This window comes from Zerene cesonia, chromosome 7, assembly GCF_012273895.1.
Source record: "Zerene cesonia ecotype Mississippi chromosome 7, Zerene_cesonia_1.1, whole genome shotgun sequence".
Lineage (NCBI taxonomy): Eukaryota > Metazoa > Arthropoda > Insecta > Lepidoptera > Pieridae > Zerene > Zerene cesonia.
In genome coordinates, this window is record NC_052108.1 from 7,724,029 (window position 1) to 7,745,623 (window position 21,595).

The 21,595-nt window shown below is 30.4% G+C and overlaps 7 protein-coding genes across 7 annotated transcripts; 5 read left to right on the forward strand and 2 right to left on the reverse strand.

The window, feature by feature from the left end:
- The first annotated feature begins 98 nt into the window (after nucleotides 1-98).
- On the forward strand, nucleotides 99-7,479 carry LOC119828261 (proline-, glutamic acid- and leucine-rich protein 1-like). The gene is made up of 13 exons (XM_038350370.1): nucleotides 99-278; nucleotides 345-492; nucleotides 592-712; nucleotides 1,152-1,274; nucleotides 1,573-1,712; nucleotides 2,085-2,240; nucleotides 2,627-2,722; nucleotides 3,276-3,429; nucleotides 3,703-3,818; nucleotides 4,148-4,247; nucleotides 4,738-4,917; nucleotides 5,441-5,607; nucleotides 6,581-7,479. The coding sequence occupies exons 1-13, from the start codon at nucleotides 275-277 to the stop codon at nucleotides 7,431-7,433; spliced, it is 2,358 nt and encodes a 785-aa protein (XP_038206298.1). The 5' UTR covers nucleotides 99-274; the 3' UTR covers nucleotides 7,434-7,479.
- Nucleotides 7,480-7,920: 441 nt separating this feature from the next.
- Nucleotides 7,921-10,294, forward strand: LOC119840794 (probable tRNA N6-adenosine threonylcarbamoyltransferase). The gene is made up of 6 exons (XM_038367543.1): nucleotides 7,921-8,127; nucleotides 8,319-8,540; nucleotides 8,870-9,020; nucleotides 9,165-9,271; nucleotides 9,653-9,819; nucleotides 10,034-10,294. Exons 1-6 carry the CDS (start codon nucleotides 8,013-8,015, stop codon nucleotides 10,274-10,276), a joined length of 1,005 nt encoding a protein of 334 aa, XP_038223471.1. The 5' UTR covers nucleotides 7,921-8,012; the 3' UTR covers nucleotides 10,277-10,294.
- Nucleotides 10,295-10,509: 215 nt separating this feature from the next.
- LOC119828301 (respirasome Complex Assembly Factor 1) lies at nucleotides 10,510-12,313 on the reverse strand. Its single transcript, XM_038350422.1, has 4 exons — nucleotides 12,107-12,313; nucleotides 11,930-12,033; nucleotides 11,561-11,690; nucleotides 10,510-11,206 (listed from the first exon to the last, which is right to left on the reverse strand). The coding sequence occupies exons 1-4, from the start codon at nucleotides 12,206-12,208 to the stop codon at nucleotides 11,156-11,158; spliced, it is 387 nt and encodes a 128-aa protein (XP_038206350.1). The 5' UTR covers nucleotides 12,209-12,313; the 3' UTR covers nucleotides 10,510-11,155.
- A 443-nt stretch (nucleotides 12,314-12,756) lies between these two features.
- On the reverse strand, nucleotides 12,757-17,204 carry LOC119828290 (mini-chromosome maintenance complex-binding protein). Its single transcript, XM_038350407.1, has 9 exons — nucleotides 16,959-17,204; nucleotides 16,658-16,840; nucleotides 16,049-16,399; nucleotides 15,361-15,607; nucleotides 14,954-15,071; nucleotides 14,431-14,610; nucleotides 13,825-14,068; nucleotides 13,097-13,261; nucleotides 12,757-13,008 (listed from the first exon to the last, which is right to left on the reverse strand). Exons 1-9 carry the CDS (start codon nucleotides 17,061-17,063, stop codon nucleotides 12,796-12,798), a joined length of 1,806 nt encoding a protein of 601 aa, XP_038206335.1. The 5' UTR covers nucleotides 17,064-17,204; the 3' UTR covers nucleotides 12,757-12,795.
- Nucleotides 17,205-17,444: 240 nt separating this feature from the next.
- LOC119840785 (U1 small nuclear ribonucleoprotein A) lies at nucleotides 17,445-18,844 on the forward strand. The gene is made up of 4 exons (XM_038367526.1): nucleotides 17,445-17,667; nucleotides 17,826-18,064; nucleotides 18,152-18,417; nucleotides 18,643-18,844. Exons 1-4 carry the CDS (start codon nucleotides 17,664-17,666, stop codon nucleotides 18,800-18,802), a joined length of 669 nt encoding a protein of 222 aa, XP_038223454.1. The 5' UTR covers nucleotides 17,445-17,663; the 3' UTR covers nucleotides 18,803-18,844.
- Nucleotides 18,845-19,206: 362 nt separating this feature from the next.
- On the forward strand, nucleotides 19,207-19,623 carry LOC119840846 (integrin-linked protein kinase homolog pat-4-like). The gene has a single exon (XM_038367619.1). The coding sequence runs from the start codon at nucleotides 19,531-19,533 to the stop codon at nucleotides 19,621-19,623; it is 93 nt and encodes a 30-aa protein (XP_038223547.1). The 5' UTR covers nucleotides 19,207-19,530.
- Nucleotides 19,624-19,629: 6 nt separating this feature from the next.
- Nucleotides 19,630-21,332, forward strand: LOC119828234 (integrin-linked protein kinase-like). Its single transcript, XM_038350338.1, has 3 exons — nucleotides 19,630-19,691; nucleotides 20,873-21,038; nucleotides 21,144-21,332. Exons 1-3 carry the CDS (start codon nucleotides 19,630-19,632, stop codon nucleotides 21,330-21,332), a joined length of 417 nt encoding a protein of 138 aa, XP_038206266.1.
- The last annotated feature ends 263 nt before the right edge of the window (nucleotides 21,333-21,595 follow it).

Below are 21,595 nucleotides of genomic sequence, written 5' to 3' on the forward strand. Positions count from 1 at the left end.
AATTCACAATCCCACCGAGGACGGATCTTCTGTATATATATGTGTATACTCTGTGATGGTAACAACGGCTGTCAATGTCATATCATAACAAGTGACATTTTTTGTCAACAACAGATCACAGAGATTAAAAAAACGTGCATTGAAGAAAAATATGAGCGATTCTGTATGAATTCAAGTTGTATTTTTCTATATTAATATATAGATTGCAGTTGGAAGAAATTAAGCAAATATAAAAGTACTCCAAATTTGTTATAAAAGTGTTACGGCGCCTAAAATGAGTAAGTATATTAGCAGTATGTTTCTTTCGTTAACTAATGCCATTTATTAAAACGTTACCCTTTCAGGTCAAATCTTAAATAGAATAATCGAAGTAGACCCAAACAATAGCGAAGCTGTTAAAGAAAGCGTTGGTGTTTTCTTCCAGAATTTATTAAAGCATGTAGATCAAGACAGCAATAGATGGCTTCGAGCCTTAGAAGACGTGATCAACCGGTATAACCTTAAAAAAATATTAGAAATATATATAACTTATTTGCAATTCTGTTATAGGTATATCAACGATTAAGAGTAACAGATTTATATATATTTCAGATTTCCCAAATATTGCATCAATCATCGAACAACATTTGAAACATTTCTGATTAATTTTATTGATTCGCATAACAATAACAATGTTATTGCTGCAGCAAAATGTGTTCATCTATTACAACAGGTAAATTTTTGTTGAATAAACTTTAACTCAAAAGAATACAGAAATAAAGTTTTATTAATGTAAACTGTTCAGCCAAAATATTAAATATGTAATATGTATGTAAATGCTTTTTGATGTTTGTATCGCTGGCACTGTAAAGGGAGTTAATTGGTCTTAAAATAAGTGAAATAAATGTGAACTTTATTTGCTCTTACCCCACTATTACCATGATCTACAAAACCTTTCTTTTCTAAAAACAAAGGAGATACAATTTTCATTTATTTTATTTATTTTATTTTGATTCCTACTAACTCCATGGGTTGTCAACTATTTATTTTTGTGTTTGTTGGGGAAAATGTCCTATGGTCCCATTTTAGATTTTAGAGTGGTATCTCCCCCCAGGCATGATGGGAACAATTTTTCAAAATAAGAATTACTAGATGTAACTGTTGTTTTTTAGATAAAAACCACAAATCCAAAATCAGGATGGAGACGCCACATGACTCTGTTGTGTTATTCAGCTAATAAGCTGATGGGTAAGCTCTATGCTATCACCACAAGTACTTTGAAAGATGACATTATGGTATGTTGATTTTATACATTTTCTATACGAATTATATAGATTTTGAAGACTAACTAATTGTACTGATGAAAAAAACATGAAAAAAATACTCAGGTTAATAATCCTTTTTTATTTCTTATTATGAAGTCTATTCCTTCATTCCCATAGTGAAATGTTTATTCTTATGTATAACTTATGTTCCATTAAAGCACATTTGCAGAGACACTACCTCTGAGATTGCTCATGGGCAATAGCTTACCATCCTGTGAATAACCAGCTCAGTTGCCCGCTATGACTTAAAAAAATTTATTTTTTACAGAGTGATATACAAGCAAATATTTCTCCTCTAGTAGAAATATTGCTTAATGTGACTAATGTACCGCAAAAGAATACAGAAAGGACTAAAGTATTAAACAACAGATTAAAAAATGTCTTCATCTGCATACAGGCTATGCTTGTGTAAGTACTAAAATGATTTAATGGGACTTATATGTTCTGTCAATTCAATTATAATAAATAATAGTATACTATGTATTGAAAATAAATAATATGATATGGATTTTAAGTTTTTTCCTCATTTTTAGAATTTTTTTCACATAATCAGTAATAAACCTATCTATCTAAAAATAATATGCTGTAACTGTAACAAAATTAGCCAATATTTATAGGGAATTGAATTGGGATTTAAACCTTATATATATATATATATATATATAAAAAATACCTTTATATTATTTAAACCTATCTCAGTTATCCTACTTTAAGTGAGATTTTCCGAATGCAAGTTGGTTAAATTTGTCTCATATAAATTGTTTATTATTAACATTCCAGTGAAGTATATCCAACAGCGAAACCAATCCAGCCACAGATGATTCTAGATTTAATAGTGCAAATATTGAGTATAGCTTGTGTAACCAGAGACACTACGGAGGATCTTGTTGCTATGAAAATCCAAGCACTTCGCACATTGGATGCACTTATAGCTTGGTAACTAACCTCTTTGTATAAAATCTAAACAATATTATACATGTACAAAAAGTATTTAATATACTTATACCTAAGTTTATTCTCTTTTTAATGTACAAAGGAAAATTTCCATTAGTTAAAAATTTTATTGAATTGAATTCTTAAACAAAAACACTATAAGAGATTTAAAAAAAAATGCATCTATTGAGCATTGTAATGTTTAATTAGTAATAATTCGATGGTACAAATCGATTTTTGTTAGTAAAACAACAAAATTACTTTTAACCTGTCCTTTACATCTAAAAGACTTTGTGTTTATTTTATTCTATTGTATTCCCAATTGCACTTTAAATATAATTTTTATCCACATTTTAAATTTTCTTGTCTTTATTTATTACATATTTCAGCCTTGGCCCAAATCTTATACCATATTCTCCACTAGTATTCAGGCTGGTAATGCAAACATTAAGATGGAGTTCTGATAATCCCAATGATCATACCAAGTAAGTTTTGTTTGGTTATTAAGTGCAGGTTTTCTATTTTATTAAAGATTCTTTTAATTCTTAAAAGTAATTTTGATTAAGCATTTAGACAGTTGTACATTTCACGTACGTGATAATTTATTTATAAGTATATTAAATTTGATATTTTTTTTAACAAAAAATAAATTTATCACGAGGCGAGATTCGAACCCGCGTCTTTTTGCCAAACCGTAACAACGCTTAGCCTCTGCCAGCCAATTTCTTTTATTCTATTGGTTTTATGTGCCTAAGGGGCAATCCGTGACATCTATTGAAAGGTTTTACAACTATTGCAACCAATATGAAACAATATGGTATTTTCTTGTCTTTTATTTTACGCGAGTATTATACATTTAGAAAATAAAGAATTTTAAACGTTATTTATTCATTATATTATTAACCCGACGTTTCGAACACTACGGCGATACAATATTCTATCGATGGAAAGCGGCCTTTGTTCAATTTAGTTTTTAGTTTTATAGCAAAAAATGAATAAATGAAAATATAAATTATTCATTAAATTTTTTATTTTCAGAAATGTCCGACGACACGCATATACAACCTTACGGCAATGGCTCACGGTGTTGCATGTGAGCAAAATATCAGAAAGTCGAAGCTCACTAGAGGACGAATTGACCACACACATTATAAATGATATAACACCACCCAAAAAAGTTGTTGAACTTACTGTAAGTAATCTAGTTTTATTTTCGAGGCTTTTTTATGCAAGCAGAATGAAGAGATACTTATTACAGTACTGTATAAAATAAGTTCTTCATTAATTATAATTTTAACTGTTAAAAAATTTCTATCAATAATATATCTGTTAAAACTTTATTCAAATTTTTCAATTAAATATGGAAAATACATAATTACGTTAATTATTTTTAATAAAAAAATTTTACTCTATATCATTTTGTTTATAAATTATGCGATAAAGTTTTTCTTGATCTTATTGTTAGATGGGACCGCAACCAACGAGAAATATGAGTAAGAAGGCGCAGAGAAAAATGAAAGCCAGACAAATTAATGAGAGTAGCCTTGCTTCGCATATGCCGGGGAAAAATAAGACATCCAAGTAAGTGTGGATGAAAATCCAGCTCGCGTAAGAAATGTTTCATCACATGGAATTACCCTCCTATTAGACTACAGATCTGTGACATTCATTTAAAGTTTCTCAGTTACTTAGTCTGTCAATTTTGCGTCTATTTCATTTTTACATTTTTTTTTTTATAAATTGCCAAGATAGTAGGTAATAAATTAAAAGAAAAAATTGAAGCATATTAAAAATTGGTCATACACAAAAGTATTATATTTAAATATTTTTTTTTTTTATTTATGTTATTTATGTAAATAAAATTTACGTAAAATAAAAAAATTAGTTATAATTGTCCTTGTGTAACACAGATCGGAAGTAATGAATAACGAAGTGGCGATGGCAGCGTTGGATTGCGCCGAAACATTATTCATTGTGGGAGGGATATTTCTGAAACCTATCACACATAAAGTGAGTCTTGATTGCCAATACTGTTTGTAACCTATAAATAAGAAATAAGGCAATTTAAAATTATTGTACAACATTGACATTTGAAAAGACTGGTTGTTTATTGTAATTTAATAATAATTGTCGGCCCTGGCCATATATTGCATACATACATCTCTCAGGGATCACATACAAATCCAATGGTAAAGAATATGGAAATTGTAAGTGGTCCAGTAGTTTCTAAGATTAGCGTGTTCAAATAAAAATAAACTCTTCAGTTTTATATTTTAGTGAAATTATAATAAACAAAAAATCAATGCAGTAGTCATGCTATACTAAAATTATAAAATTATTTGCAATAGTCTATTAGTATAATAGAAATCAAACAGGCTGACGAAAAAACAGTTAGAATTTTGTTAAAAAAATCCAGATGCCTGCACCTAACAAAAAAAAAAAAACATTTCCGCCTTCCTAAAAATAAAGACAAACCTCCTCAAAAATGAGACTCTTACAGATTTTCCAAGAGCGTATAATCCGCGAGTGTTTCAACATACAAGCATACAGCGAAGCGCACAGTGTAGCGTTGTTAAGAGCGTTAGAAGCCGTTCGGAAATGCAGCCCACATTCGGTACCACCGCCCACACAGTACTGCCTGCAATTGTATGCTACATTAGTCAATAGCGAGCAACACGAGGTTTGTAGTATTAAAAAAGGAAACTTAAAAAAGACGTTGTTTTTTATTGTTCAACTAGCGGCTTCGCCCGTGGTACATATATAGCCTATAGCCTTTCTCAATAAATGGGCTATCTAACACTGAAAGAAGTTTTCAGATCAGACCACTAGTTCCTGAGATTAGTGCGTTCAAACAAACAAACTATTCAGCTTTATAATATTAACATCAGGCAATAGAGTAATGATGAGAATCAATTTAAACAAATTTTGCAACAGCCCCGTCATACAAACTTACTAATAGAAAAAATATTATTTATCTGTAATAAATAAGGTATTCTGTGCGAATAATGTCGTGATGATGAATTATTTCGCGCCAAAAAAAAATCCCATGTGATTAATACTAAATATTACATATGTTTTAGAAATTATCATTTATATTATTTAATAACAATATTTTTAAACCAGTCTATTAGAAGAGATTTATGCTTAATTATGGTACTTAGGAATTTGGTAATGGTAATTATATAGTACAAATACTTTCTCAGATCGCGGCATTCTGTTCGAGAGCTTTATTGGATATAAGATTACATTTGCATTGTTCTCCGCCATCACTCAACTTTGCGCTGACCGTCGCGCCTGAGAAAGCAAATAAGAAAAAGAGGGTTTCCGAAAAGAATCTAGCTGTCTTGGAATCACTGCTTGGAAAAGACAAGTAATATATCTAAATACATATAATTGAAAATTGACTGACTCGCATAGTGATCTATCAACGCACAGTCCAAACCACTGGATGGATTGGGCTGAAATTTGGCATGCAAGATAGATGTTATGACGTAGGCGTCCGCTAAGAAAGCATTTTGATAATTTCTACCCCCAAGGGGATAAAATAGGGGGTGAGAGTTTGTACCATAAAAATTTATTAGGACCGCGCGGGTGAAGTTGCGGACAACAGTTAGTTCAATATAAAATGCAAGATGCGACGACGAATATTTAATTATATATTAATACGTGATGTGAATACACATTCAATGATTTACTTGAACTAAATAATAGTTCAACAATTTTATCAAATTTGTCCATGAATTTAATATGATGAATTTTTTATATGAATAGCATAGCCAGTGAAGGTAATCGTAAATCTATATATATAAAATTCTCGTGTCACAGTTTTCGTTGCCATACTCCTCCGAAACGGCTTGACCGATTTTCATGAAATTTTTTGTGCTTATCCTGTATCTATTAGAATCGGCCAACATCTATTTTTCATACCCCTAAATGACAAGAGTAAGGCAGAACAGCGTTTGCCGGGTGCAGCTAGTTAGACTATAAAAACTTATTTTAACGTTTTAGTAAAATAACATTTGGATAGTTTCTGTATATAGAGCAATATCTACACAGTTCACAGTTCTTTGACATCATTGTTATGTACATATTACATATTAAGTTGAAGAAATTTTTAAAATTGATATTATGTTAAAGGAGCAACTACGGAGTTTCTTGTTGGCTCTTTTCTATAGAAACTGTTTTCCGAAAAACTTTGTCATGACAATTCAAAAGTGCTTCCATGAGAAGTCTAATTGAATAAATTTAATTCAAATATATGTTTGAATTTTAGTTTTGAGTTTTACACTAATGAAGTGAATGTTTGTGTTGTTTAATAATATATTTTTAATTTTACTTAACAGGATTCCGCCCAATGGCTTAGAGGAAATAATAACAATAGCTGATGAACCAGTAAGCAAAAAATCGAGATTAGAAGATGACGCAGAAAAAATAAGTCTCAGTAGTGATAACATGAGTTCTGTAGAAATAAGTGACGATTCGGGTACTGAAGATGTACAAGAAATTAATCAAAACGAAGAAAGGTCTGCCTCCGGAGATGTTTCGATAAATGAAATAGAAAATGAAAGTCAATCTACTCAAAATGATATAGAAACTTTAAGCAACCAAGAAGGTGATTATAGTAAAGCTGTGTCTGAAATGATTGTAACTTGCCAAGATGATGAACAAACTCTGTGCTTTGAAGATATTCCTAACAAAAATATTGATATAACTGAAGGAGGAAACATTAATGAAACAAATGTTGTTAAAGAAAATTCAGATACTTCAATACACAATGCTCCTACTCAAGTGCCATTAAATGATTCAGTTGAAACTTTAGATGGTGATGACAGACCACATTCTTTAGAAGTAACATATGATTATCCAAATACAGGAAGTGAAAAAGTAGCTGTTCTAGATAAAATTGATGATGCTAATCTCCCGAGTACTAATGAAACAGATGATATTCAAATAACTTGCGGGCAAGTGATCCGAAATTCTCAAGACATTGATGGAGAGAGAAAATCTGGTGAAATGGAAATTGACAAGTCACCAAAACTAAATGGTATTGAAGATCCTAAAGATGAAACAAAAGATATAAATGTAGAAATGACAGTGACGGAATGTGAGTCTTCTTGTGTAGCAACACAAAAGAATATTCTATCTGTTGAAGATATGATGGCTGATTTTGTAGACGAAGTTAATGATGACGCCTAAAAATTTATATTTATGTAATTATTTGTTTAAGATTAATAAATTGCATTTAATCATTTAAATTTTATTTATTTCTTGAATTTAAATATAAATTCATAACACATAAGTATTAAATCTGTTTGCTATAACTTCTTTCATTAATCCATGAAATTGTAAGACGCTAGATTTCCTTGCCCCTCGAAAGACCAGAATATATATACGGAAACGTTTGCAATGTTACAACAACCCAATACCAGCAACTAAAGAAAGTCCGTATATTATTTTATGTCATGTTGTTATTCTTATTTCTAAGTATAGTTACAGTCACAGATTAGGTACTAGTAAGACACAGTATAATACCACGCGTAGATATAGTACATATCTATGATTCCAAGGGATAAGAAGTAGAATGGTAGGTAGGTACACGCTCTGAGACAGTAGGTAATATAGTCTGTGGAAATAAAACATATTTAATCTATTGTTTCATATGACATTGACAGTTATTTCTATTTGTAAACAAAAACACGTTGCCATTTTAAGATTACAAATCACAAATTTAAATCAAATAAATATATCAATTAAAAAAATACTAAAATAAGTATAATGGTAGTAGCAATAGGTTTCGAAGGAAGTGCTAACAAACTCGGAGTGGGAATCGTTAGAGATGGAGAAATACTGGCAAATTGTCGCCGCACATATATAACACCGCCAGGAGAAGGTAATTTCAACATTTAAATATTAAAATGAAACTCTTAAAATTAATTAAATAGATAGGTTCATCCGTCCATTTGTTTATTTATTTTCATCCGGCTAATAAATAACAAATTAAATAGGAGATAACCTATAATCGTCGCAATGTGTTGTAGTTAAAGTTTCTCATTACAAATGATACTGTGTATACATTTTTAGGGTTTTTGCCAAGAGAAACAGCCGAGCACCATAGAAATAACATTCATGATGTTCTTAAAGAAGCCCTTGAAGAATCAGGACTAAAACCGCAAGATATAGATGTAGTGTGCTTCACAAAGGGGCCAGGGATGGGGGCTCCTTTGAACGCCTGCGCGATTGTTGCCAGAACGTGTGCGAAAATCTGGAATAAACCCATCCTAGGAGTTAATCATTGCATTGGCCGTATCCTTTAAAAGCATGTACTTATCTATCATATTCTTATTAGATATTATTTATAATTATATGCCTGGTCTTTGATGTAAATAAGTCCTTAAAATTTTTCCACAAAATAACAATCTATATTTCTTTTTGTTAGCAAAAAATTTCTATGCACTACTCAAATAAGTTATAGTTTTGAAACCTTTACATATATTCATATTTTTATTTTTCAACAACACTTTTTATTTTTCAAGCTCTTAACTAACTGTTAATATTTCCCTATGTGTCATTATAGTAAATAATTAAACAATAATGTAATAACTCATCCAAACATACCCTTAGCAATAAAGCAGATATAGAAATGGGTCGGCTCATTACAAAAGCAAACAACCCAACAGTTCTGTATGTAAGTGGAGGCAACACTCAAATTATTGCTTACTCCCGGCAGAGATATAGGATATTTGGGGAGACAATAGATATTGCAGTTGGGAATTGCTTAGATAGGTTAGTAAGAAAGTATTAAATTTGCTAAAAAAAAAATAATTTCAATATTTTACGACCAATAATTTCCTTTAGGTTGATAGACAACTGTATAATTTTAACAATATACTATTTAAAAGTTACTTATTGAAACCATACAATTTTCAGATTCGCAAGAGTTTTAAAATTATCCAATGCTCCAAGCCCTGGATACAATATTGAACAAATGGCTAAAAAAGGAAAAAAGTATTTACATTTACCGTACTCTGTGAAGGGTGAGTAATACAATATTACTTCATCATAAATTCTATAATAACTATTTTTATAATTTTTGACTACTTAAAAAGGCCATATATTTTTTCCTACAAGTTTATCATGATTTTATGTCTTAACTGCTGAACTGTTTTAAATCAGTTTTATTACATATATGGAAAAAAATGTTGAGTGGGGAAATCTTGTATAGAAACCCGTGGCCCCTAAGGAAGGAGCCGTAGGTTATGTTGTATTCCTATTGGCTAAAACTCCACTGTGTTTAAATAAACAGATATGAAAAACACTTAGAAAAAGGCAGTCATAGTATTTATCTTAAAACATAAATTTTTAAAGTAAAAGATATAGATATAGTAGTAACATTTATAATAAAACATGTTTTTCAGGCATGGATGTTAGCTTTTCGGGCATTTTATCATATATGGAGGACAAAATAGATGAATTATTAAAAGAATATACACCAGAAGACTTATGTTATTCCTTACAGGAGACTGTGTTTGCTATGCTGGTTGAAATTACTGAGAGAGCCATGGCACACTGTGAATCTGATGAGGTAATTTTAATTTTTTAAAAAGAAATGAGACAGGTGTTTTGATTATGCCAATGACCAATTCATATTCTATATTTTGGCATTGCAAACTCATATTGAAATTTGATAATTATTTTAAACTATTTTAAACAATTATTTTACTAAAGGCGTTTAATTAACAGGATTACTAACTAAACAAATATTATACTAGTACATAATTTAATGTATTTTTTTACAGGTGTTAATTGTAGGCGGAGTGGGTTGCAATGAAAGATTGCAAGACATGATGGGCGTCATGTGTTCTGAGCGAGGTGCGAAAATATTTGCAACAGATGAGAGGTTTTGTATTGATAATGGTGTTATGATTGCACACGCGGGTGCTTTAGCACATGCGTCGGGAAGTAGAATGGATTTCAACGATTCTACAGTTACACAGAGATATAGAACTGATGATGTTTTTGTTACTTGGAGATGTGATTAATAAATTGTTGTTTTGAAATTGTTGTTTTTGTCTAGCTTAAAGAAAAGTTCTAGATAAATAACTATAATACTTAGTTTAATAAAATAAATAAATAAAAAGGTTTTGAAATCATTTTCAATTTTACAGAATACACATATACAGATTACAGTCCTCCTAGTAAGTTTAAGTGTCAGGAGGACCCACTGATTTTGAGGTAGATATGTATAAGACAAGAGGTAAAAAAAAAGATGATAAAATAGAAATCAACTATATTTTTTTCAAATAACTCATCAAGGATCATACACAACAAAACATTTCAAACATGATAATTGATAAACTAATTGCATTGCATACTGTAAAATTATAAGGATTTATGAACACCATTTAAAGTATTAAACTTAACAATAATTTTCACTTACATTAAATTATATAACGGCATGAAATGCATGAAACCAAAACTGCCTCAGTTTATATAACAAAATTTTGTTCACAATTAACAAATCCAAACCTACATGTACTACTATCTGAAAAAATCATTATTCTGTTAAAAAGTAAGAGTTATTATATGTATCATAGTATGTACTTTTAGTGTTTGATAGTTCTTTAAATATATTTCTTAAAAAACACCTCTTTAAATAAACATTTACTATCTTGTCTTTTCAATAAATTAGTAATAACCATACCAGCAACATAATACATAGTCTTTTCACCTACATATTGAATGTTTTCAACTTACTTCATTAATATTCAATTGAAACAATTTGTTACAAAATCATGCACACTTGGTATAAAAACTGATTGGCAAGTAAAAAAAAACATTCAATATTATACAGTATTTGTTCTATGGGTTTTTGGGACATATATGTAACATATGTTTTAGGAAGTAGGATTGATTTAGTCTCATAAACTGCTAGCTCCGTGTAGACCTGTGTACACAATGATCCAGGTGACCTGAAATATATTTAATATAAGGTTATTTGCTGGCAGTATCAAAATAACATGACTCATATTTAATCATGATTTAGTTGCAGGACAATCTGCATTTACTCCATGAATAGAGCTAGTGTAATCTATTTGAAAAACAAACTAAAACATATTTATAGTTGTAATTTAAATCTGAATATATTACATTTGGATGACTGTGCTAATGTGATATTACTTAATTGTAAAAACACTCTTACAAAAACATTAAAAGAACCAGTTTAGTTGATAGTAATCATGTGTAGAATAAACTTAAAAGAACAAATGAATGACTATTTATAAGAAAACTTATTTTAAAGGAATAAACAGCACTATAATACTTACTAGGAATCCAGCAAAGGATGTCATAAATCCTTCTTTAGTTATTTCCCACATCCCACCATATTCCTCCTCATCAACATTTTGAATATTGCTTACATAAAAATATATCACTGCAGCATTCACAACCACAAATCTAAAAATTAATTTTTATTATGTAATTTTGTGATATTGCTGTTCCATTATTAACAAATATAAATCTATCGACTATTTATTCATTTTCATACATCTTCACTGAATTACAGTAAATAATATATCAACATGTAGCAAAGACTACAATTAATTCATACTGTAATTTAATTAAGCTACTACTTAACAAATTGAAGAGAAAACTTTGTAGAAATTAATTTTATAATAGAATTAATCATAACTTACAATACAAGACCAAAAAATCCTTTAAGTGGCAGCAGACCCCAACATAAACCTAAAATTATGCCTATCGCTTGTCGCATCCAATAAATTACGTCTAGAAATTCTTCCTAAAATAAATAAAACATTATCAGTAAAGAACTTCATTTATAATCATAATAATCCCGTGATTTCAATAGTAACCTTGTCGGGCCATTCAGCATTAGAAGTAAATGCTCTTTTCCACACTGAATTGTTTAATTTACTTTTGCTTGAACTATCTAATGATTTGCTTTTACTTGACATTATATTTTATTATAATATAATTAGATTTATTAGGGAATTTAATTTATAAATCCAATCAATAAATAAAACCAACTATAATTCGTGAAATGTACACGTCACTGTCATAATGACAAAGTGACATTGTACATTTTATGTTCCACTTCCGTTTTGATCAGAAACCAATAATGAATGAAATTTATGTAATTGGGATAGAAACAGATTTATTGTTGATATAAACATGCGAATAGTCCTTTAAAAATAAATAATGAACGATTGGGTTTAGAGAGAAGGAAACTAATATTTTATACGAAACAAATAAATTTGATATTGCAATGACATCGCAAATTGCTATGGGGGAATAAAGGTAAATAAGAAACAGATCTTATAACAATATTAATCACCGGATCAGGGAACTTGGGGAAAGTGATAACCAACAACAAATAGATCAGGATATTTTAATCTTTCTAAAGATCTTTTAAGTTTTAACATCGGGAAAAACATATTTTTTTTTAATAAAATATGAAAATCGTGCAACAGATTCATAGAAAAAAAACTCAATTTAAAAATAAATATAAAAAAAACATTTATTAAAAAAGCACTACTCATATTTATGACAAAGGCGGAACTTTATTTTTCAATCTATTTATTCTTTCTTCCTCCATTTTCTTGGTTATATCCCAGCATTCCTTGTTGAGTGTATCAAAACCACGGGATAAACTGACGAGGCGAGCTAATACGAGAAGTCTGTGTAGATCATCTGCGGTAACTGGAGTGTCCGAGTCTGATTTACTGCGCATTTCTATAAAATCTTCTTCAACAAACTGAAATTAATGAATGAATATTCAGATAAATTTATCTACACCTTTTTTGAACTATGATAAAATCTTGGATATCTTAATTTAAATTTACCTGCAAATCCTCTGTAATTGAGTATTTTATGAGTTTTAAACTAGTAAGATACATTCTAATGGTGTTCATAATATCTTCTTTAAGGTAATAAGTAGCTGCTTCTACTATGGCGTCAAATATTTCCAACGACGAAGCTTCTGGACGTAGAGACACGTGATAATCGCTCTGTGAAATAATATCTTGCTTTATAATAAACTTATAGAATATTGAAAATACGTGCGTTAAGGGACTTCAGCAGAAGTGATAATTTAAACTAATCTAACAATATGCATGAGAGTAAGGAAAGTCGGACAGACTAGCGCCGTAACGCGTTTCTTAACGAAGTATTTTCTTTCCAATAAGAAATTATAACATCCACACATAGAATCCTACTACTATTATAAATGCGAAAGTTTGTAAGGATGTGTGTGTTTGTTGCTCTTTCACGCAAAAACTACTGAACCGATTGCTATGAAATTTGGTATGTAGACAGCTGGACAACTGGAATAACATACGGGCAACTTTTTATCCCGATATTCCTACGGGATACGGACTTACGCGAGTGAAACCACGGGGCGCAGCTAGTAATAAATAAAGCAAATAATTGACGAAAACCAACATGTCATATTTTACACTGGTCTGAATGCGATCCAAAAAGAAAGTAGACCTTAAGAACTGTACTGTATGATAGTATTTTATTTTAAGTAATTTGAAATGAAATGACAATTATCATTATTAAAAATACTCACAGGTAATAAACTTTTTCCTTCCGACAGAATAAGCACAGATATATCTGAATCAAACTCCATTTTATAATATTTAAAATCATATTCAACCTTCTGCAACTTTATTAGATTCCCCAAAGCTGTGATATTGTTGACGCCAGTAGAATCCAATTGCCCCTGTTCCATTTGTGTCTCATCTAACACTAAATGTGTGTGTTTGCTTAGCTGGAGAACTCCACTTGTTAATCTATTACAGTCATAATCTTTTCTGAAATAAATGGCAATGGACAAAATTATAAATGACATGTACATATTTAAAAATGGATAGAAATATAAATCAAACCAAATAACTAGATGCTTTATTCTGTTAATCAGTATTCTTATGCTCATAATAATATTTTTTGATTTATGTGTTTGATGGAAAATATTTGCTTATGACTTATAATAATAATACATATATTATATAGAGCAAATGTTTTGATAAGGTTCCATTGTACATTTTTATTACTTTTTTCCCAGTTAACAAATACTTATAGGAATATTTTGTATGTTCAATCAGAACAAAGGCTAAATATTAACATTAAATCAATATAAATTTAAGCATTAAATAGCTTAGGAATATACACTTACTTGGGTAGTAAAGGCATTGTATTCATATTATCCACAGTTAACGGTAGATAGTAACTTTTTGTTACAAATTGCTTAATGATATCATACAACTGTTTTGCATAATTGGGATATTTCTTTGTAGGCAGATTAGACATATTGAGGCAGAATTGTCCCAGTGATAATGTGTCTTGTTGTAGATACCTATAAATTATTATTGAACTTTTTATCAACAAACTTATAATGAGTGTTTGTATAAATTACAATCAGGAAATAATGCATTAGTCAAATAATCACATTTATAATAGTAATTTTGTTATGTAATACACAATTTGGAAAAGAGAGCTGAGGAATTGTTTGAGGACAGGCAATAAGTTGACAAATATTTTATGCTCTGCATACATATCTAAAAGCACTTTGTATTATAAATAAGACATAAAAATTGGTATCAGGGAAATAGTGATCCCTGGTAAATAGCAATCATTAATACTAATTTTGATAAATTCAGGAGTTGTAATTGTAGAAGAAAACAAAATATTATACTCACACACATGCAATGAGGTGACATATTAAATACTCAGCAGCCAACTGGTCACCCAATAGCAACTCAGTCAATGCTTTCAGTAAATGCTCCCTGGCTGAGTTTGCTTCTTTTAATACATTCTCTGAAAATGTTGGGTGTTATAGAAACATTTTGGTTAGGATTTATAGGCAGGGCTCTGTTATAAAAGGCAACTTAGTTTGCACAGAAATTTGCAACTTAAGCAATAAGCTTAATTAGTAAACTACTTAATAAACCCTTATAATTAAGACTACATATTTAATGAAAACATACTGCACTCCAAATACATTCATCTATTGAACCAAAATATTTAAAAAATGGAATTTTTAATGTCCAGTTTGGAGACTTTTATGTAATAATATAATGTTCCATTAAATCAAATCAGTAAATACCTTTATCAACACCATCCATAATCAATGGATTGCAATGGTCCAACTTCTTAACATACACAGCATGCAATCTCGGTACAAGGCTCGGAGGTGGGTTGTGTGTTATTGTTTCTACTTCAGTTTCCGTGGTGGGTTCAAGCAGGTCATTCTTATCTGGTTGGAACTCTCCGGAAAGTGCTGGATCAACTGATAGAAAACCAACCACTTCTATCATGTCGTTTAGTTTAAGGTTTTCACTGTCATCATATATCTAGAAATTTGAAAAAGTAATTTTGGATTTAGTTAGAGTTAAAACAGTTACAATTAACAAAGTTTAGTCAAGTTAACATGTTAAGGCAGAATGGATTAAAGGGCTTAATTATTACTATTAACTTTGCCTTAAAAAAGGAGAGGTTATCAAATTGCAAACTGTATTTTTTGGGTTTGTTACCTCAGAACTATTTAATGGGAAAACAAATTTTTAATGAACCTTTTTTCATATGAAAGCTGTTGTTTCTCATGTGTTTTCATTTAAATTTGGTTTAGTTTTATAATTTGAAAATAATTTATTATTGTGAAAAAATTTTTTTTGATATTACTAATTCATAGCATACATATTAGGACTATTAGAATAATCTTGTTTTTCATTAATATATTGTATGCAATCTTTTTTTTAGCAAATAACATGTGTAAAAAGGATAAGTATTCAAACCTTTATGATACAAGATTTGCTAGCAACATCAGGTAAGGGAAAATTCAACAAATGCTCTCTTGACACAACATTAGAAGGTTCATTCACAGTCTCCGCCACTCTAGGTTCCTTCTTTCCGTCACTACCTTCAACTTCCATGGCATCCTCATCCTCACATTCTTCATAGCTGCGTTTTAACTTGGTAACATTTAACCTCTTTGAAGTATTTGGCTGGTCTTCAAGGTGTTTCAAATGGTTTTTATCATTCTCAATGTTTTGAGCCCATTCATTTAAACCTGGCATTGATACTACAACCATTGTCTGTCTTTGTGCACTCTTTAGGTTTTCTGTGTAGTTGATTTTTTCATTTTCCTATAAATGTTATAAAAAAAAGATATAAGGTGATAAATTTCCCAAGCCGGGCTTAACCACCAAGCTAATTTTGTAGTCTGTTTAATAAAAAATTCTAATGTTAATATATCCGGACAATGAGCTTCTGTTAATAATTCATACTTAAACAAAAATAACAATATTGATCTATAAAACCTTATCAAGTCACTTTTATATTCTATAAAAACTAAGAATTCTAGATATTAGAATGCTGTGAAACCGGCCTTATTTAAATCTTACCAGAATCGACGCCGTGTCCGTATACTTCCCCGACTTTGTTTTCACTTCATATGTAACTGTGTTGAACACCTCAAACTCTTCAAAATAGAACTCTGGGTTGTGCATATCTTGAACCATTCCTCGAAAGCGAGCCAGAGACCCGTCGAAAAGATTATGAGAAGCATTACAGTTAATAAGAGGAATCTACAAAAATAACAAAGGTTAACTGGAGGTCAAAACAGAAATTTAGTCATCTTTTGAATTGCAATAACTTAGTAGATTTATCAGAATATTGATTTTAAAATATAATTTACATTAGTACCTTATGCCAATTAGGTAAATTTAAGAGCTTTTGCTTCCAACTTTCTTCGTTTGCTCTCCACACTTCGGGCGTAACAGTATCAAAATCATGAGCAAAATCGTGCATTTTGAATATAAAACTTTATATAAAGCTAATCTTTAAATAGTTTTTTGAAAGACAATAATTTTATCTAACGAATTTTTCATTTAATGTAAATTATGTTGAAATAATAAACAACAACAAAAAGCGCGCGTATACTGGAGTGAATAGACAACAGAGCAAATCAGTAAGCACCGCTCATAGCACACTCACAGATGAATAAATTATATTAAGTATATAATTTATTCAGTGCTAAAGGAAACGTAAGGAGCAATTAAGTTTCTTATAAGTGATTGAAAATTGAAAATTGAAAATTTTGTCTTCATTTTATATTTATTTATATAAAATTGTAGGTCTAGACTCTGGGTTTACAGTCTATAATGTAACTAGTAATGTGTGCCTAATTTCTATAATCTATGCTCTAGCATCATCAATGATCAAACTTACCGCTTGGTGATTTTAATTTCACTTTACAGTATTGTTAGTTTAAGATTTTAAACTAAACGTTTGCGCTATATGATTAAAGTCAGCAAGATAAATCTTGCTACGGAGTATTATTCATTACTTTCAATAAATATTTACAAACTTTTGTGTGATTGTACGTGAGCATAACAAACACCGCCTAAAATGAGTAAGTTGACTTACTTTTACCGAGAAATCCGAATGATTATCGCGTTATATTTAAAGATTCATCTTACCTTTCATATATAAATGTATAAATAACTTAATGTCATCCCAGATTAGACAGAAATGCAGAATGAAGAACCTAACCTTTAATTTATTTTGCAGCGATGGACATTCGACCAAATCACACAATCTACATAAACAATTTAAATGAAAAAATTAAAAAAGAAGAATTGAAGAAGTCACTATATGCCATATTTTCACAGTTTGGGCAAATTTTAGATATAGTTGCATTAAAAACTTTGAAAATGAGAGGGCAAGCGTTTGTAATTTTTAAAGAAATTTCTAGTGCTACTGTAGCATTAAGAAGTATGCAAGGATTCCCATTTTATGATAAACCAATGGTAAGACATAAAACAACTATTGATTCTATCTCTTACACATGAAAGTGTGCTTCGTTGGTTAATATTTATTTGTCAATCTGTTCACAGAGAATACAATACTGTAAGACAGACAGCGACGTCATTGCCAAAATTAAGGGTACATTCCAAGAAAGGCCGAAACGTCCCAAAGTGCCCAAAGGCGTGGATGATGGCAAGAAGAAGAAGAAGGATGCAAACAGAAATGCTGTGCCCGGCTTTGGACAACCTGGCTTACTCAATAATGTTAATGTTGAACAGCCACCTAACCAGATTCTCTTCCTTACAAACTTACCAGATGAAACATCGGAGATGATGTTGTCTATGTTGTTTAACCAGTAAGTTTAGATTGCAAATTAGTTGTTAGATGTTATATATAAATTTGCCAATATATAAAAAAAGTTCTTAAGATTAAGTTCATGTTACACATCTATTTAACTTCAAGTACATTTGATAAGCCTTTGCTAGCAATATTATTTTAAATGTTATTATATGCTTTAAACATTTTTTTTATTATGATGAAAAACATCATTCAACACAATTAATAAATACTTTTTTTCCAGATTCCCTGGTTTTAAGGAAGTCCGTCTTGTACCCAACAGACATGACATTGCATTTGTTGAGTTTGCAAATGAAATGCAGTCTGCAGCAGCTAAGGAGGCCTTACAAGGATTCAAGATTACACCCACACATGCAATGAAGATTACATTTGCTAAAAAATAGTGTATTTTATATTTTGTTATTTAATAAAGAATAATTATAAGTATTTTGGGAACTGTTTTGAGCATTGCACTACGCCATAACAGCTCTCTGGCTGTGACTAGTCATTTAAGTTCCTAAATATATTTTTTAATTACCTTTTATACCTTTCATTATTAACTCTGAAATCACTGTCTTATTTAGACTGAATCTGAATTGGTTATGCATAACAAATGATATGGAATATTTAAGGATTTTTTTTGAAGGGGCTTGTTGGGCAGTTTCAATTCAAAAAGAACCATTTTTAGTTCAATATATTTTGAAACCTACTTTATGTAAAACTTAAACGATTTTCTAATATCTTGAAATGACCTACTAATAAATAAAAATAGTAATTTTTGTTACTGGCAGGAAATTAATAAAGTGGGCCATATTACAATTTAACCAAAAGGAATGGTACACAAATGAGTAATATAAACAAATTCTATTCGCACAGCCCGTAAGACAAAAAGAGACAGAAAACAAGACGAGCATTTAACAAATGGATGCATTGCTTTTGTGTTATTTTGGGAGATTGCGAAACTGTCAAAGTCAAATGTAATGAATGACTCCATCCGTATATATTTTGACTAATTTTTGTTTGAGATTACCTTTTTTTTCGATTATTTAATATTTTTCTGATAACATTCGTATGAAAATATATGAAGCAGTGAAGTTTTGTTTGTGTTATCCCAGTTTAAGTGTACAAAAACATGGAAGATATATTTCAGTGGTGCAGGGAAGGAAATGCTTTGCAGGTGCGAGTCTGGCTGGATGATACTGAACATGATATGAATCAGGGGTAAGTTGAAATGTATATAAACCCTAACTTATCAAGGAATATTGCTAAGAATGTCCTTGCTTTCCATAAAAGGTTAGAAACGTACGCAAACATCGCCCACAATATTACTCAATCAAAGGTGTGCCACTATAGCTTGTTTTTTATTTGTACAACAATATTCTACTTACGTTAATAATAAATCTTCATTATACTTATTCATTTTGTATTTTACTTTTACTCATAAAACCACCTGTGTAATATATTAGTTAATATAATAATTGTATTCTCATATATCTAAGTACCTGTTAATTGAAGAAGAATTGCAAGAATTAATAAATCCATTCAAAATTAATATACCGTCTTAATATATGTCTACTATAGGATTTGTTAATAAATTTACAATTGATTAAAGGTTTTAATGATTTTAATAAGGTTTTATATATTACTAGCTGCGCCCCGCGGTTTCACCCGCGTAAGTCCGTATCCCGTAGGAATATCGAGATAAAAAATAGATGTTGGCCGATTCTCAGACCTACCCAATATGCTTACCAAATTTCAGAGGAATCGGTCAAGCCGTTTCGGAGGAGTATGGCAACGAAAACTGTGACACGAGAATTTTATATATATAGATTTAATAAATCTAACAAATGAATGAATCATTAACATCATGTTATCCTGAAGCTTACTTCTTCTGGAAATATAATGACATATTTTTCCTCATACTAAACATAGCTTGTAGCATAGTAGGCAGTAGCCTACTGGTAATTAAAATATATGCATGATTATAATGCAACAAGAGAAATGATTTATAAATTTCATATAAATAAACATAATTATTTAATACTTCACATATTAAAGCATTACTACAGGGATGCTTTTAAAAATTTAGTTTAAAACAAGATCATATACTATTTTTTTTTAATCTTTGACACATGTTTTATAAAAATAATATTAAGATAAGTGCAATTCACTTCAAGAATATGCTTATGAAATGTGCAAGCAGGCTTTTCCATGATATTTTTTTTTATATCTGCAATATTATTTTTTTATTTATGACCATGGTCATTACAAGCTAAAGTTCACACTTATCCAACTTACATTAGTTTATATTATGACAGTCAAATCTTTGTGTTCAATTAATTTTTTCAATATTCTGTTTAGCTCGTCCCTAAATCATTGTAGATCACAATTAAGTTTTTTTAGTGACAAGGCTTAAACTAAACTTTTGTCAATTTCCAAAGAAAAAAGTTTTTATTACCATTTTTATATTTCAGAGACGACCATGGGTTCAGCCCTTTACATTGGGCCTGCAAAGAGGGTCACATAAAAATTGTTGAGATGCTGATGAAACGTGGAGCAAGGATCAACGTCACGAACATGGGTGATGATACTCCGCTGCACCTGGCTGCTGCACATGGGCATAGGCCTATAGTTCAATTGGTAAATAGAGTCTTTTTTAAGCGTTAGCTACCAAACACTTACCCAAATAAATTATCATGAAAACTTTTGTATCTGAAAACTGTATTAAAAATATTTTTGTTCCAGCTTTTACAAAACCGGGTAGATGTCAACTTCACAAATGAGCATGGCAACTCTCCCCTCCACTATGCCTGTTTCTGGGGCTACAGTGCTATTGCAGAAGATCTAGTGATTGCAGGTGCACTGGTCTCGCTGGCTAATAAGGATGGTGATACTCCATTGGATAAGACCAAGGGTCAGCTAGTGCAGAGGTGAGATTTTTATTTTGTAAGAAGTCTAACAAGAAGACTAAAGCCGTCACCCCTTACCAATTTGTTCAAAATAATAAAAGGAACTGATTTAATATGGTGATTGTCTTAGAGTTAATTCAATGCTTATATTTATTACACACACCCACATTTCAAAACCTATAGATATTGTGATAATGTATTTGGAAGACACTTTTTAACAATTTCACTGCTGATCCAGAAACTTTTTTCATCCGGCGATGCGGCTATGACACGCTCAGCGTGTCTCCC

Bases quoted from the DNA above. Each gene is read 5' to 3' on its own strand.
- LOC119828261 (XM_038350370.1), top strand. The intron at 713-1,151 runs GTAAATTTTTGT...GTTGTTTTTTAG, and splicing joins GTGTTCATCTATTACAACAG to ATAAAAACCACAAATCCAAA. The intron at 4,248-4,737 runs GTGAGTCTTGAT...AGACTCTTACAG, and splicing joins TGAAACCTATCACACATAAA to ATTTTCCAAGAGCGTATAAT.
- LOC119840794 (XM_038367543.1), top strand. From the start codon at position 8,013: ATGGTAGTAGCAATAGGTTTCGAAGGAAGTGCTAACAAACTCGGAGTG. The intron at 8,128-8,318 runs GTAATTTCAACA...ATACATTTTTAG, and splicing joins TATAACACCGCCAGGAGAAG to GGTTTTTGCCAAGAGAAACA. The intron at 8,541-8,869 runs GTATCCTTTAAA...GCAATAAAGCAG, and splicing joins AGTTAATCATTGCATTGGCC to ATATAGAAATGGGTCGGCTC.
- LOC119828301 (XM_038350422.1), bottom strand. From the start codon at position 12,208: ATGTCAAGTAAAAGCAAATCATTAGATAGTTCAAGCAAAAGTAAATTA. The intron at 12,034-12,106 runs GTTACTATTGAA...TATTTATTTTAG, and splicing joins ATGCTGAATGGCCCGACAAG to GAAGAATTTCTAGACGTAAT. The intron at 11,691-11,929 runs GTAAGTTATGAT...ATTAATTTTTAG, and splicing joins GGATTTTTTGGTCTTGTATT to ATTTGTGGTTGTGAATGCTG.
- LOC119828290 (XM_038350407.1), bottom strand. From the start codon at position 17,063: ATGCACGATTTTGCTCATGATTTTGATACTGTTACGCCCGAAGTGTGG. The intron at 15,072-15,360 runs GTATTTACTGAT...CAACATTTTCAG, and splicing joins TATGGATGGTGTTGATAAAG to AGAATGTATTAAAAGAAGCA. The intron at 14,069-14,430 runs GTAAGTGTATAT...CATTTATTTCAG, and splicing joins ACAATGCCTTTACTACCCAA to AAAAGATTATGACTGTAATA.
- LOC119840785 (XM_038367526.1), top strand. The intron at 18,065-18,151 runs GTAAGACATAAA...ATCTGTTCACAG, and splicing joins CATTTTATGATAAACCAATG to AGAATACAATACTGTAAGAC. The intron at 18,418-18,642 runs GTAAGTTTAGAT...CTTTTTTTCCAG, and splicing joins TTGTCTATGTTGTTTAACCA to ATTCCCTGGTTTTAAGGAAG.
- LOC119840846 (XM_038367619.1), top strand. From the start codon at position 19,531: ATGGAAGATATATTTCAGTGGTGCAGGGAAGGAAATGCTTTGCAGGTG.
- LOC119828234 (XM_038350338.1), top strand. From the start codon at position 19,630: ATGTATATAAACCCTAACTTATCAAGGAATATTGCTAAGAATGTCCTT. The intron at 19,692-20,872 runs GTTAGAAACGTA...TTTATATTTCAG, and splicing joins GTCCTTGCTTTCCATAAAAG to AGACGACCATGGGTTCAGCC. The intron at 21,039-21,143 runs GTAAATAGAGTC...TTTTTGTTCCAG, and splicing joins ATAGGCCTATAGTTCAATTG to CTTTTACAAAACCGGGTAGA.